This window comes from Neomonachus schauinslandi, chromosome 6, assembly GCF_002201575.2.
Source record: "Neomonachus schauinslandi chromosome 6, ASM220157v2, whole genome shotgun sequence".
Lineage (NCBI taxonomy): Eukaryota > Metazoa > Chordata > Mammalia > Carnivora > Phocidae > Neomonachus > Neomonachus schauinslandi.
Genome location: NC_058408.1, coordinates 35,024,917 through 35,040,293, shown reverse-complemented (window position 1 = coordinate 35,040,293; position 15,377 = coordinate 35,024,917). Strand labels below are relative to the sequence as shown.

The 15,377-nt window shown below is 56.4% G+C and overlaps 1 protein-coding gene across 3 annotated transcripts in view; it reads left to right on the top strand.

Annotated features, from left to right (window-relative positions):
- The window catches only part of LAMB3 (laminin subunit beta 3), a 39,466-nt gene that overhangs the window by 17,495 nt on the left and 6,594 nt on the right, over window positions 1-15,377 (top strand). For 2 of the 3 annotated variants that reach the window (XM_021682747.2, XM_021682745.1), the window contains 13 exons: window positions 1,389-1,580; window positions 2,895-2,958; window positions 3,403-3,596; window positions 5,690-5,810; window positions 6,557-6,745; window positions 7,920-8,075; window positions 8,412-8,608; window positions 8,919-9,030; window positions 9,788-10,169; window positions 11,386-11,546; window positions 11,671-11,891; window positions 12,178-12,375; window positions 12,713-12,857. In XM_021682747.2, the coding sequence (XP_021538422.1) occupies window positions 1,389-1,580; window positions 2,895-2,958; window positions 3,403-3,596; window positions 5,690-5,810; window positions 6,557-6,745; window positions 7,920-8,075; window positions 8,412-8,608; window positions 8,919-9,030; window positions 9,788-10,169; window positions 11,386-11,546; window positions 11,671-11,891; window positions 12,178-12,375; window positions 12,713-12,857 (2,332 nt within the window). The remainder of the gene's footprint in view (window positions 1-1,388; window positions 1,581-2,894; window positions 2,959-3,402; window positions 3,597-5,689; window positions 5,811-6,556; window positions 6,746-7,919; window positions 8,076-8,411; window positions 8,609-8,918; window positions 9,031-9,787; window positions 10,170-11,385; window positions 11,547-11,670; window positions 11,892-12,177; window positions 12,376-12,712; window positions 12,858-15,377) is intronic. The other variant, XM_021682746.1, reaches the window with a different exon arrangement.

The window sequence follows — 15,377 nt, the reverse complement described above, 5'->3', positions numbered from 1 at the left end:
ACCCTCATGTTCATTGCAGCATTATTCACAATAGCCCGAGACATGAAAAGAAGCTAAGTGTTCATCAGCAGATGAACGGACAAGGAAAATGTAATCCCTATCCATATATCTATACACAATGGGATTTCCAGCTATAAAAAAGAAGGAAATCCTGGCTTTTGTGACAACATAGGTGGACTTTGAGGGTATTCTGCTAAGTGAAATAAGTCAGACAAAGAAAGACAAACAGCAGGTGTTCTCACTTATATGTGGGATCTTAAAGAGCTGAACCTATACAAATAGAGACTAGAATGGTGGTTGCCTGGGGCTGGGGGCGGGGGTCGGGGGTGGGGAGATGTTGGTCAAAGGGCCAACGAACTTCCAGCTATAAGATGAGTAAGTTCTAGAAATCTAATGTATAGCATGGTGACTGTACTGAACACGGTATTACACACCTGAAAGTGGTTAAGAGTATAAATCTTACATGTTACCACCACACACAAAAAATGCGAATTATGGGAGGGGATGGATGCGTAACTATTACAATAATCATTTTGCGGTATGTACATGTGTCAAATCGTCCCATTTTACATTTACACTTATATATATGTCAATACAATCTCAATAAAGCTGGAAAAAAAAGAATAGTGGAAAACTATTCTAGGGTTTTTCGCAGAGGGGTGACACGGTCCATTTTGTGTGTGGCGGTGGGCGTCAACAAGGCGAGAGTGAACAACAGGGAAATCAGGTGGTGCCTACTAGAGAGGTGAGGGCGATGGGCACTGAAGCTGGAGACAGGGCTTGGTGTGGGATCTGTTTGGAGACTGGGTTTCCGAACCTATAGTTTGAGGAAGTGGTCCAAGCTGGGAGCCGTCAGCATAAAGACAGCATTGAGAGCCCCGAGACATGGGTGAACCCACCGAGGGAGGAAGGACACAGTGCACCACGCTGAGAGGCTTGCACTTCATCTTTAGCTAATGCAGACCCATAGAGGGAGCTGGAGCAGGAGTGACGTGCAGGCAGGTAGTCATCTAGGAAGACCTCTCCAGTGAAGTGGGGAGAGAGGCTTGGAGGGCCTGGACATGTGGCTGTGGGATAATTTTCTGGCCTGACCACCTGGGTGGTGGGCTGAGCTAGGGATCACATTCTTCTAGAATGTAGATCACCTTTCTCTTGGCTTCCACAGGTCCCCTAGGGAAAATCTGATGGGGTCAGTGTACATCAGGAGAGTTGGACCCGGACGCCCCGAAGCCCACTTGCTCACTCTCGTGCCCCTTCTCCCTCCCTCACTGTGATTCTTTCAGAGGAACCACCTGTGCATCTTTGGGAGCCTATTTTGGTGATTGTGTGTCTCTGGTGACCCCTTCCCATCAGTCCGCAGGGCCCCCACCCTACCTGTGTCTCCGCAGGGGCCCATGCCCGCTGGGATGCTGATTGAGCGCTCCTCGGACTTCGGCAACACTTGGCACGTGTACCAGTACCTGGCTGCTGACTGCACCTCCGCCTTCCCCCACGTCCACCAGGGCCAGCCTCAAAGCTGGCAGGATGTTCGGTGCCAGTCCCTGCCCCACAGGCCCAACGGGCGCCTGGATGGGGGGAAGGTAGGTAGAGGGGACTCTGAAAAATAGGCACGGGGTTGTCGGGGGAGGCCCCTGACATCACGTTGCTCGCACCGTCCCCCAGCCTCTGCAGAAGAGATGGCCCCTCGGTGCGCCTTGCTGTCTTTCCTGCTCCCTAGCTGCTCTCAGAATATTTGCTGTTTGTCCCCTTTGCTACTCAGGAGGAATATTTCAAAAACATGTTGAGGGCACTGCATAACCCAACCTTGCCCTCTTCCTTAGCCAACCCCCGCTCCTTGGTAGGTCCCCATCGTGGAAAGGGCAAAATCCACTCTTCTTCCGTGCAAGGACTTTGAGATGGTTAGTTTAGATTCAAGTGAGCAAATTACACAAATTGAATTCAATCTCTGATTTCACCTTGATAGGGTTGAACACAAGGATGAGCTTTCTCAGTTTAATCCCTCCATCTGGCCCTTGGGGAAATTCAGGTACAAGCCACAGGTCCAAGTCACCGGAACTTAAACCCCGAGTGAGAAACAGAGAACCTGCCTCTAGAAACAGCTCAGAATTCTCTCCCTGACTCCTTCCACCTGGGGTAGGATTCTCGTATTTCTTTCGTGACTGCCCTTCCCTTCCCCGCCGCTTGAGGGCGGCTTCGGGTTCTGACCTCCCTTCTTTGGCTCAGGCTCCCTCCGAGCGGCTCCCCTAGGCACCCAGTGCGCAGCGTGCTGCCCTCCCTGTGGACGGTGCCTCTTTCCTTCGCAGGAACAAGTCCTCCTGGGTTATAGCCCCACCCACACCCATGTTAATTAACCACATTCCCTAGATTCCAGATCAGAGCACTGGACTTTTTCCTGATTCATGGAGGTCTGTCATGAAAACTCTGGAGTCCCATAGAATGAGTTGTTTTTATGAAAAAGGAAAAGCACTGTGGAAATGGGGGTTGTCTAGATGGTGGTGGTGACCACATCCATGAATCCTTGGGTCCTGGACCTTCTCATTCATCCAAGGTGTTTGGAAAATTAGTATCCCCTAAACCCTCATGTGTACATTATACATCTTACCATTATCAAGGAAATTCTTGGGATATCTGTATTTTCAAGTGGAGAGAAGCTGTCTACACACACACACACACACACAAAAACACACACACATGCATTTAGGGCCCAGTGATCATCTCACTCCCTCAGGGTTGTTGGTAGGCCTCACATCTATGGTCTACTCAGGGTTCCAGGTGAGAAGGACCTTTGAGCAGTGTGACAGGGATGGAGCATTGGTGGGAAGGGAGACTTCCTCTGAGCTTGGGGTGCCCCATTTACCTCTTCCCCAGGCCTTCCTTCCCCCCTTTCTCCATAGGTTCAACTTAACATTATGGATTTAGCATCTGGGATTCCAGCCACTCAAAGTAAAAAAATTCAAGGTCAGTGTGGTTACCCCTCTTGCTTGTGGTGGAACTATGGCGGGGGGGTGGGGTGGGGTGGATGGGGTGGGGGGCAAAACTTGGAACTTGGGACTTGAAGTGGTTGGTTGGTTGGAACTTGGATCACAGAAATTCCCTGGTCTTTTGTATTTCTGTCCACATGGTTGGATTTAATATTCGCCCTGCTTATTCCATCGGGCTGGGTGGTAGACTCAGGAGGCCTGAGGCGGAGTGCAGGGATCTTTCCTGCCTTGGGAGGGTTGAACGCTGAGGAGGATGGCTCCTGATATAACCAACCTTATGAAGGCAGGGAAGATGGGGTGGTGAGATCAGAATTCCTTTGCTTATTCATCCTGCCCTAGGAGACTCGATTTGCATTTAACTTCCTTTTTTTACTTTCCCTTCCCCAACCCCCTCCCCCTTTGTCGTTTGCCCCCCTCTCAGAGCTGGGGGAGATCACAAACTTGAGAGTCAACTTCACCAGGCTGGCCCCTGTGCCCCAGAGAGGCTACTACCCCCCCAGTGCCTACTACGCAGTGTCCCAGCTGCGTCTGCCAGGCAGCTGCTTCTGCCACGGCCACGCTGACCGCTGCGCCCCTCAGCCCGGAGCCTCCGCCGGCCCCTCCGCCGCCGTGCAGGTGACAGCCCCGGGTGGGAGGGGCTGAGGGGAGAGAGCAAGACCAAAGCAGACTTAGGACATTCTTGGGGCTCCTATAAAACAAGGGAGGGCACTCAATTTCAGACGTGGGTCTTTAACATTTTAGCGACGGTGGAGAAGAGTCTAAGTGATGATTCCTTCAAAGATCAGAATTCTGTAGCACTTCCTTAAGCCTGCCTTCTGGTTTATGACGGCTTGATTTTCAGTCACCTGTAAGCACATCTGTGGGTGCTGTGGGGAGCTTAAGGCGATGCCGCCCAATCCTGGCTACATGTAATAATTTCCTGGGGAGCTAAAAGAAAAAAAAAAAAGTGCCCAGACCTCCGTCCTCAGATATTCCAGTTTTATTATTGGTTTTTAAAGCTTCCAGGGGATTCTCAGCACTGCCAAGGTGGAGAGGCACTGGTTTGGGCACTCTAGAGTCCCATCTAGTGGCGAGATCGGGGGAGGGTGAGAGAACAGAGTCTCACATCCTGCTAAGTCTACCCCGGAGCAGCTGAGTCAGATGCATCAGGGAATGGTGGGGGGAAGCTCCAGCTTTTCACATCTCCAGATGTGAGAACCATCAGTAGAGGAGAGAGAACCCTGGGCCCGGAGGCAGAAGAAGCTGTCATTTTGCTTTTCTAGGGCTTTGGTTCTTCTGTTAACATAGGGAGCTCATTTACCCTGGCGGTAGGGGGGCACAGGGCTAAAATGGCCTGTGAGGGAAACACAGGTGAAATGAGCCCTGGGCAGCTTCATCCTTCCCATGGCTGGGCCAGGCCCTGCCCGGGGCTGCAGAGGAGGCCAGAGGGAGACCGGCTCCAGGAATATGTCATCTATTAGGGCCTGGAGTTGAACGAACAGAACACAGGCCCAACAGGACCGCTGACGGATGAGGAATACAATGTACTGGGGGCTGTAGAGAGGGAAAGGGCACGCCCAGCCCCAGGGGCTCTTGAATCTGGCCGCACCCCCCCCCCCCCTCCAATCACCACTTTAAAAAGTACCAAAGTCTGGGCTTTGTCTCTGAGATTTGGATCGAATTGGGCCTGGCAATGGTATTTTTTAAAAAGCTTCCCACGTGACTCCAGAGTTGCATCCAGGATTGAAAGCCACGGAACTAGAGGAACCAGGGAGGCCCGGTGAAGAAGATGCCATTCTAACTGGCAGGATCTTACTGGTGAGGGGAGGAAGAAGGGAATTCCAGGCAGGTAGAAAAACATCAGTAAAGGCCAAGAGGTGGGGAAAAACAGGGCTTGTGTAGGACACAGCTTGAGGTGCAGCCTGGCTGTGCTGTTCCGGGGGGGGAAATGAAGATGGGGCAAACGCCGTCCAGGTCTTTGATGCCAGGCTGAGGGTGTTGGGCTTAATGCAGAAGACAGTGAGCACACAATAGCTATTCTGTTTTTATGTCTTAATGAGTCTAGTAACAGTTGCTCATAGCGGTCCCATTAGCCAAACAGCTGCAGTCAAAGATTATTGGAATATAAATCTCCAGAGGACCCACAAAGTTCCGGAATCATAGTTTGCCAATAAGGGTGTCTGGGCACCTTCCAGGTGCTGCTTTGGACTGGGCATCAGGGGGATGTCCAAGGGCAAAGAATGAGCTTTTATTTATTTATTTTTTTAACATGTATTTATTTGAGACAGAGAGCATGCGCGCCTGGGGGGAGGGGCAGAGGGCGAGGGAGAGAGAGTCGCGAGCAGACTCTGCATGGAGCGTGGAGCCCGATGTGGGGCTCCATCCCAAGACCCTGAGATCAGGACCTGAACTGAAACCAAGAGTCAGATGCTCAACTGACTGCGCCACCCAGGTGCCCCAGGAATGAGCTTTAAAAAGCCGCCTAGTGAGAGCAGAAGGGCAGGCACGTGCATGTGCGCGTGTGCACGTGCGCACACACCCACACCCCCACACCCACAATAGCACACAAGCAGGCAGCTGGGAGTGTCACTGGAGCTGAGTGAAGGCTGGAGGAGATGGGGTCTGAGTTGGACCCTGAGCAGTTTGGCGAGGGGGGAGGGGAGAGGGCAGGTCCATGGCTGGGACATTTCTTTGGTAATTATTCCTGATAACTGGTGGCCCCTTCCCAGGTCCATGATGTTTGCGTCTGTCAGCACAACACTGCTGGGCCCAACTGTGAACGCTGTGCGCCCTTCTACAACGATCAGCCCTGGAGACCCGCAGATGACCAGGACCCCCGCGAATGCCAGCGTAGGGTCCTGGACTCACCCGCTCCCCTGTAGTGGCTGGATGGGGTGCTGGCCTCTCTGGGCCTCAATGATCTCACCTGGACACCGGGAGAATTTATTCTTTATTATTTAAATCTAATCTTGATTGCACCCCGGTAATGTAAGCTCTCCTTACTTTGTGGGGATGGAGGTAGTCTGGGTTGCAGCCACCCTCTGCCTCCCCAGACCTTCTTCTCAGGCCCGAAGCGGCCAAGGCTGGTCCATGCTACTGATGCCACATGGCCTTCGTGGTTTCCCCAGGTCCTCTTTCTTCTGTCCCCTCCGCTTGCCTTGTCCTGTGTAGGACATATCTGGTTCCCTACTTCAGAAGGCCCCCTGGAGTCAGGGTCTTTCTCTGCACAAGTGGGAGCAACAAGGGTCCCCAGCCCAGAGAGAGGCAGTGACCCAGCAGGAGATCCGTGGTGGCTACGGGGGAGGGTTGGGGTGGACCATTCCAAGGGCTCCCGTTTTGGCCCCACACAGATGTTATTCTTGGGTTAGTCCCCACATTGGGAGTTAAGAGGCCGGAGTCCTTACTCTAGTCTGCTTTCTTACTGGCCGTATAACCTTAAGTGAGTTACACAAGGCTCCCCAGGCCTCAGTTTCCCCATTTCCTAGACCTGAGCATCTTGCAAAGTTGCAAGAGATGCCAGTGCATTAGCATGGAACGTGCTTTGTGGATGGAAGTGGGGCTGGTCTATGGTCAGCCCTGGGAATCTCCTTTTTCAGGGTGTGACTGCAATGGGCACTCAGAGACCTGTCACTTCGACCCAGCTGTGTTCGCCGCGAGCCAGGGGGCACACGGAGGCGTGTGTGACAACTGCCGGGACCACACGGAGGGCAGGAACTGTGAGCAGTGTCAGCTGCACTATTTCCGCAACCAGCGTCCCGGCGCTCCCATTCAGGAGACCTGTATCCGTGAGTAGGGGCTCCAGGGACCCAGGGTGTCATCTGCCCACCACTCACTGGAGCATCTGTGTCCCTGGGGACACACAAGCCCTCAGGAAGCACGAAGCCTTGGTTGTTTGTCAGGACTTGTGGGCAGTTGTTTTAACTTAGCTGTGCACTGCTAAGCAAATCACTTAGCCTCTCTGGACCATCAGTCAATCAATCGATAATTATGTAGCCCTTATTTTGGACATAGGAGAGACAAAAGTAAACATAAGAGACAGTTCCTGCTGTCAAGAAACACACACCCTGTTTGGCAATGTAAATCATACTTGAAAAAGGCGGACTGAGCACTCCGTCCATGTATAGGTCATTGTCTTTACCATGTGGTAACGTGGTTTGCTCTGTATTTTTCTTTCCCCACCAATATTGAGAACTCCTCCATGGCAGGGCTTTTGTCCTATGTCCTCAGGCCCTAGCGCCGTGACAGGCACATAGCTGATGCTGAAGAAATGTTTCCTGAAGGAGCATATGCATGGAACAGCCAGGAATGACTTAGCATGTCCACAAGGCCAGTGTGTTCCGCACAGGAGAGAGCAGAGTGGACCGAAGCAGTCTGCATCAGGAGGGGTTAATCACGAAGGACTCTTTAGATGGAGGAAGAATCTGCATTTTGAAAGTCCTGCAAGAGGTCCGGGGGTGGGGGTGGGAGAAAGCTGGTTCACTTCCTGTCGCTATTATTTGGGTATGGAAAGAGTGAGAAGGACAAGTTGACTTCTGTTTCCCGTGGCTACTTGCTGTGTGACCTTGAGTGTGTTCCCACCTTTCGGGGTTGTCATGAGGATTACATCAGGCAACAGGCAAGCGTGCCCAGCTCAGGGCTTGGTGTATAGCAGTTGTTCAGGAAATAACGACCACAAAAACCTCTAAAGTACTTAACATGGGCCAAATGCTGTTCTACCTACTTTTCATTTACTCATTTATTCCTCAGAGGGAATCTATGAGAGTTGTATCATTATACCCATTTTGCAGATGAGGGAACTGAGGCACAGAGGGGTTAAGTAATGTGACCAAGGTTATAAGGTTGTGAGCCAGTAAGTGGTGGAATAAAGATCTGAACCAGGCAGTCTGGCTTCTACAATCTGCTCTTCACTTTCCACTTTTCCTCTTTGTATTCACTGTGGTGGCTGCTTTTGTCTCTCAGCCTGCGAGTGTGATCCCGATGGGGCAGTGCCAGGGGTTCCCTGCGACCCAGTGACTGGACAGTGCGTGTGCAAGGAGCATGTGCAGGGGGAGCGCTGTGACCTGTGCAAGCCAGGATTTACGGGACTCACCTATGCCAACCCGCAGGGCTGCCACCGTGAGTCGGGGGCCCCAGCCTGGGGAAGACAGTGTGGGCCCCCAGGCTCCTGACTTACCTCACGGGGCTGTGTGCTGGATGCCGTGCCCTGGGTGTCCAGCAGGTGGCAGCACAGGCCTGGGTTGGAAGGTGGCACTGAGTCCGCCAGAGGGAGGGAGGGTGGGCGGCCAAGCTGCCAGGTGCCAGGCAGGAAAGCGCCGCCTCGTGAGTCAGCCAGGTTATCTGGAAAGAACGACCCTGCCTGGTTCTTTTCCCAGGCTGGCCCTCTCCCTGCTGTGTGTCCTCCAGGGGTGTGCTTTGGTTGTCTTGCTAGCTGAGTAACCCTCCCTCCTGCAGGCTGTGACTGCAGCATCCTGGGGTCTCGTCGGGACATGCCCTGCGATGAGGAGAGTGGGCAGTGCCTGTGTCTGCCCCACGTGGTGGGCCCCAAATGTGACCAGTGCGCTCCCTACCACTGGAAGCTGGCCAGTGGTCGGGGCTGTGAGCCCTGTGCCTGTGACCCTCAGAGTTCCCTCGGCCCCCAGTGCAACCAGGTACAAGAGGGGGTGGCCCCCTGGGTCCCTCCGCGGAAAGTCCGCCGGCTCACCACCCTCTGTCTCCCTCCACGCTGCCCACAGACTGGGCTCCTTCTGTCCCCGTTCTCCTTGGGGACGCCACCAAATATCCCTCCCGGGGTGGCTCTGAGCCTTCTGCGGGGCCATTCGGGGCTTTGACTTCTGAGCCCGTCTCTGAATGGGAGCCCTTGTTTTGGGGGCACACCCGCTGTGCAGGCAGACCCAGGGCCCGACACCAGGGCAGGGCCGGGCCTGCGGGGGAGCTCCCTCACAGTGCTCTCCCCGACAGTTCACGGGGCAGTGCCCCTGCCGAGAAGGGTTTGGTGGCCTGACGTGCAGCGCCGCAGCCATACGCCAGTGTCCCGACCGGACGTACGGAGGTGCAGGCACGACATGCCGCGGTGGGTGCTTTGCCGAGTGGGGGGACGCCGAGGCACCGGGGGCGAGCGCGTGCAGGAGGGCCTGCGGTGTGGGAGGACGTCCCTACTGGGACGTGGGGGGTGGGCCCCGGCAGCCCCGTGGAGCGCGAGTTCCCCGCACCTGCTCCAGCCAGTCCCCCCGGTCCCCATGACCGGAGGGTGCTTCGCTCCCCGTTTCCCCGAGACAGCATTTCCCAGAAGCCATCTCCAGGCAGCGGCAGGGAGGGGAGGAGTTTCTTCCTAGATGGAGAAAGTGAGTCCCGAGGGGGAAGGTGTGGTTTCCCCAGAGCCCGTTTGACAAGTAGCCGCAGAGCCTGGGACCTGGAGCGTGCAGACCCGAGTCCGGGCTCAGCGTGGCCTCCGTCTTACCGTGGCCTCCGTCTTACCGAGTGGCTGGGGCCAGTAGCTGCCCCCAAGGCCTCGGTTTCCTGAGGGCACGTTGTACTTGATAATATCTCTGTGCCTGGTGCTTGTCTGCACGTGTGGGAAGATGAGCGTGGTTAACTCTGTCACAGAGAGACTGTGAGCGGGCGGGTGTCTAACCCGGGGCAGTGCCTGGCCCCTGGCACACAGTAGGTGCTAACTAAGGGCTTGCCTTCGTTGCTGCCGTTCCCGTGATTTTACTCTGGCCTTGACTGTCTGCTGTTCCAAGTCCTGTAGACGGGCCCTGAGGTCAGACCCACCACATGCCTTTAGCTTCCTGACCCCCAACCCTGACTGTCATCTTTACCCGCCTTAGCTTGTGACTGTGACTTCCGGGGGACGGAGGGCCCAGGCTGTGACAAGGCCTCGGGCCGCTGCCTCTGCCGCCCCGGCTTGACCGGACCCCGCTGCGACCAGTGCCAACGAGGTTACTGTGACCGCTACCCGGTGTGCGTGGCCTGCCACCCTTGCTTCCAGATCTACGATGCTGACCTCCGGGGGCAGGCCCTGCGCCTCAGCAGCCTCCGCAATGCCACCGCCGCCGGCCTGTGGCCCGGGCTGGGCCTGGAGGACGCTGGCCTCACCTCCCGGATCGCGGATGCCAAGAGCAAGATGGAGCAGATCCAAGCAATCCTTTCCCGTTCCCCGGTCACCGAGCAGGAGGTGTCCCAGGTGGCCAATGCCATTTTCTCCATCAGGTAAACTTCCCCTTCCCTGCCGGGTGCCAAGAAGAGTTCCCTCACGTGGGTTCACGTAAGTGGCACACGCGGGTCCTTCCGCTGGTACAGCCCTTTACAGTTTACAGAGCATTTTCACATGCGCTCTCTCTTTGAACTATCACAACAGTCCTGTGAGGTTGGTGTGTGGGTGTTATTACTTCCGTCTTGCAGGTGGGGAAACAGGCATAGATGGGTGATGTGACAGAGTCACGCGGCCACTGAGGAGCAGAACTGGGACTCAGAGCACAGGCAGGAGCCCCAGTGTTCTTTCAAGTGCCCGGCGCTGCCCGTGGGAGAGAGTCAGCTCTGGATTAGTCACCCTGGTGCAGGGCATCCGAGAGGCAGGGGCTCTAAAAATAACTTGTATTTGCCTTTGGAATGGGAGCGGTCCCACCCACACCTCCTTCCTACCAGCAGAGGCACCTTCTTAGGAAGGTTTGGTTCTGGAAGTTTCTATAATTAGTTTGCATTCCCCAAGCACTAGCTGACTTTCGGTGCCCAGAGCCATCCAGGTATATGATTGACCTAAGTCTCAGAATTGAGTAGCAAGTCCATAGGTATTTGGTAGGCTGAAAAAGCAGGCATGGAAGGGTGCTCCATGGAAGGACGTCCCATGCCAGAGCAAAGCCTGTAGGTGAAGAATGCAGAGCTTATGGGAGGGAGTTGGTGGTTGGTAGACCAGCAAAGGGGGTGGGGAGAAAGGAAAGCTGAATGGTTGTGGGCCAGGGCTGGTGGATCCTGACCCCCTTTGGGTGGAGACGACCAGCGGGCTGTAGCTGTGGGTCCTCGTGGGGAGGTGTGGGCTGCAGAGGAGAGACTTCGGAGTCTGGCGAGCAGGTGGTACAGGTGGGAAAGCTGGTGTCAGCCTGCAGCGAGCCAAGGAGGAAGGGGTCAGGGTGACCCGCCTCATGGAAGCCCGCTCTGGGGAGGTGCAGCAGCTCAGGACTGTAGAGGCACACAAGTGGAGGAAGGAGCCGTTTTTGCGATCTGCCTGCCGAGGGATGGAGGGAGCTTGCGCTGGTTCACTCAGCCTTTGTCCAGCAGAATCCTCCGCGGCCTGTGGAGTCTGCATTCTGCGGCCTTCACTGAAGACCTCTCTCTTTCCTGCCTCACAGAGGCTTCTCCGAGGGGCTGGCAGGTTCTGGGGAGGCAGCCCCTCTCCCGTATTCTAGTGAAAGCTCTTCTCGCATCTCAGGCAGACTCTCCAGAGCCTGCAGCCTGATCTGCCCCCAGAGGAGGAGACCTTGTCCCTCTCGCAAGACCTCAAGAATCTGGACCGAAGCTTCAGTCACCTCCTTGTTATGTATCAGAGCAAGAAGGAGCAGTTTGAAAGGATAAGCGGTGCGAATCCTTCAGGTGAGGAGGGCTGCTCAGACAGCTGCACGCATGGCCACGCCGCAGCTTGGCTCTGCACCTGCTGCTCCTCCATCTCCAGGCCTCCCGGGCCGGGGCGGCTCACTGCCCTTCTGTCTCCCCGCAGGGGCCTTCCGGGTGCTGACCGCAGCCCTCCAGCGGTCCTCCCAGGCTGCTCAGCGGGTCTCCGACGGCTCCCGCATGCTCTTGCAGCTCAGGGACGGCCGGCGAGAGGCGGAGAGGCTGGAGGGCCAGCTGGGAGGAGGAGCCGGAGTTAGTGGGCCCCAGCTTGTGGCCCTGAGGCTGGACATGGCTTCCTTGCCTGATCTGACACCCACCATCAACAAGGTGACTCGTGGCATGGAACCCCGTTTCCTGGATCCCCCTGCTCCAGCTTGTCACCCACCGGCTGCTGCCGTGTTTCCTCCTAGGGCAGTGTGAACCCGCCCCGCTCCCCCCTCCCCCCCCATCCTGGTCTTTGGCCCCTCACGCTGTGCTCAGTGGTTGCCAAGGAAACAAGTTTCTGGTGCCTGGCTGCCATGGAGATGTCGGGCTGTTTGTTCCCTGGGTGTGGGGTGGGAGTGGTTGTTGAAGAGCCTTGGGTACCCTCTTTGACGTCTCCTCCTCTCCACAGCTCTGCGGGGGCTCCAGGCAGACGGCCTGTACCCCAGGAGCGTGCCCTGGAGAGCTGTGTCCCAGAGACAATGGCACGGCATGTGGCCCTCACTGCAGAGGTGCCCTCCCCAGGGCGGATGGGGCCTTCCGGATGGCGGGGCAGGTGGCCCAGCAGCTGCAGGGCTTCAATGCCCAGCTCCAGCAGACCCGGCAGATGGTAGGTGCAGCCAAGGGGGGTGGGCGCACGTAGGGAAAGGCTAAGGGGATAGACCCCCCAGGGCAAGTCAGTGTCTGTTTTACAAGTCAGGAGACAAAAGCCCAGAAAGGTTAAGTGACTTGTCTGAGGCGCCACAGCCAGTGAGAGGTCGAGTGTGGGGCCAGTGTTTTGGGCTTTTTCACCTGACTCCACATCATTTCTTCCAGAGCCAAACCAGGTTAGCTACCGATGTTTCCCAGGTAGATCGTGGGTAGCGGGTGTCCACTGAATCCCTGAGGGCTGCTGAGAGGCTCTCTTGGGGCCTTGACCACTGCTGACCTATACTGTGTGCTGGCAGATCAAGGCCGCTGAGGAAGCCGCCTCGAAGGTGCAGTCAGACGCTCAGCGCCTGGAGACCCAGGTGAGCACCGGCCGCTCCCAGATGGAGGAGGATGTCAGGCGCATGCGGCTCCTCATCCAGCAGGTCCGGGACTTCCTGTCAGGTGAGCCTGGCCCTTACTCTCCTTTGGCCTGGTATTTGGACTCCTGCCTGGCGCTCGACCCTCCATTCCCTCCATGGAGCTAGCTCCCTCCTCCCCTCGCCTCCGGGCCACCGGGGCCAGGTGCCCACCGCTCACCTAGGTGGCTGCCACAGCCCTCTCTTGCCGCCCTGGTAGTAGAAAGATCCCTGGACAGGACTCGGGAAACCCGTGACTTCGGGCAGGTTGCTTTTCTCTTTGCCTCATGTTTCGCTTCTGCAAACCGGGATGGTAGTATTTCACGTTCCTTCCGGGGACCTAGTAACTGATGTAAAGTAAGGGCTTGGTGTGACCACAGGGCTCTTCTTGCTACTCCTGCGGGGCCTTTGCTCCCCACAGGTCCCAGCCCCGTCCTGAGTGTGGAGGGCAGGTTGGAGAGAGGCGGGGAGGATCTGCTGGCAGCCGTGGCTTGCCTGAGGCCAGGCTGGAGTCAGCCTCTGGAGAGCCCCAGAGTGGGGGAGAGTGAATGCAGGGAGATGGTGCTCCAGAAACAAGGACGAAGGGGCAGGCCAAAGTTTGCGGCTTGGACTCGTGGATAAGGAAATCCTCCCCCAAGCAGAGCCTGTGAGGCTGAATGGCATCAGCCTTGACCAGGAGGTGGGAGGGAGGTTAGGAAGTCTCTGGGGTACAGCCTGGGCTCACGTGAACAGGCAGGGAGTCGCTGGGCCGGGGGGTTCTTTTTGTCCTCTAAATTATATGTGTGTCTCAGGTCAAGTCCTCTGATGGGACCAAGGGCCGGGAGAAGGAGCAGAGTCTGAGAGAGGCCTGACCCCTGTGAAGAGCCCACGACAGTTCTGGCAGTCTCCATGGCAGTGGGTTTTGGTCTCCAGAGTACTGTGCAGGGGGCACAGCACTAACTAGCTGCTGCTGTGTGCAGGGTCCTGGGGGTGGGGTGCGTGGGAGGCCCGTGGGGCAAGGAGGACACACGGGCTTTCCCAGGTCTTCACACGGAGTTCACAGAAATCACAGCTCAGGCTTGCTGAGTTCTCACCAAGTGCCTGGCACCGTTAAGCGCGTCACAGGTATTTCGTGACTTAGTCCTGATTGCCCACCGCTTTGCAGAGGAGGGCTTCAGGCACAGGGAGGTTAAGTAACCTGCCTAAGGGGATCCAGCTTGGAGGGAATACGGGTAGGATTCTTCTCATTCTGTCGTCCACAGTCTAGATGATTGTACTATTAGATGGACACACACACACGGTTTTTGCTAATGCTTTTCGTCTCTCTGGATTGCTCCCCTGCCCCACCTCTCCAGACCTGGCTAAGTCCTGCTCCCCCTCTAAGAATCCTCTAGATGGCCCACTCTCCAGGAACCCTCCCCCTGCCCCCTCCTTCCGCTCCATCAGACTGGGTTAGGGCGCCCCTCCCGTGGCCATCTGAGCACCCTGTGCTCACCCTCCGCACTCAGGCTGGCCCTCCTTGGTTATGTGCCTGTCTGTCCCACCAGGTTTCGAGCTCCGTGAGGACAGGGACTGGGTCCGCTTTGATTTGCAGTCTCAGTTCCCCACGTGCTGGCCCCAAGTCCCGGGGCAAGCCATCTGGGTGGGCGGGTGCCCCCTCCCCTCCCACGCCGGTCCGTGGGATCTGTAAAAGTGAAAGGGAGAGATAGGGAGGAGATGCCACCTCTGTGCTTCTGACCTTACTCTCTGACCGGAGTTGGCTTGTAAAATCCTTGCTGACTGGTTGTTTCGTCTCATCCCTTCAGGTTGAGGATCATTATCCATTTCACAGGTCTGGAAAGCGAGCTTAGAGAAGCCATTTGACTTGTCCCAGTTTGCTTGAAGAGTAGAGGGGAGGCCTGGGTCTGGAGATCTTTGAATCGTTCGTTCACTGTACAAACACCAAGTGCCTTGGAGAGCCAGGCACTGTGGCTGGGGCTGGGGGTATGGATGACACCCAGTCCCTGCCATCATAGGGCTTCTGGCTGGGTAACAGACAGAAAACAGACAGATCCATGAGTCACGGGTTCGGCACATGGGAGGTGATAAATGATAGGGAGAAGGAGGAGCAGAGAAGGAGAGTAAGGGGTGTTGGCTCAGGGGGAAAGGTGCGATTCTAGATTGTGTGGCCACGGTTGGCCTCTCTGGAAAGGTGACATTGGAGCAAAGACCTGATGATCTCTCTCTGCCTTTGCGGAAACGAGCACGCTGGCCTGGGGAGGGGCGCGTGGAAGGGGTCTTCTTGCCAAGGAAGCAGTTCCAGTTCCTGGCCGCTCTCCCCGGCGTAGGGCTGATTATGTTTGTGCTGCAGGCATTGTTCAGTCCCAGCTGTCTGGCACCACCTCCTTCTCTCCAGCTTGCAGTTTCCTGTGGCCCCAGGCACTTAGCTGCCACAGCTGTGCCCACAATCGTCCTCCCGCAGCATTCCCGGAAGTTGTGCGAACGGGCACCTGAGTGTCCCCGCCAGGGTGCAGTGGCTTCTCGGGCAGCGGGGGGGGGGGGGGGGGGGGCGGGGGCGGCGGGGGCGCCCCTCCGGGCGCCCTGGCGC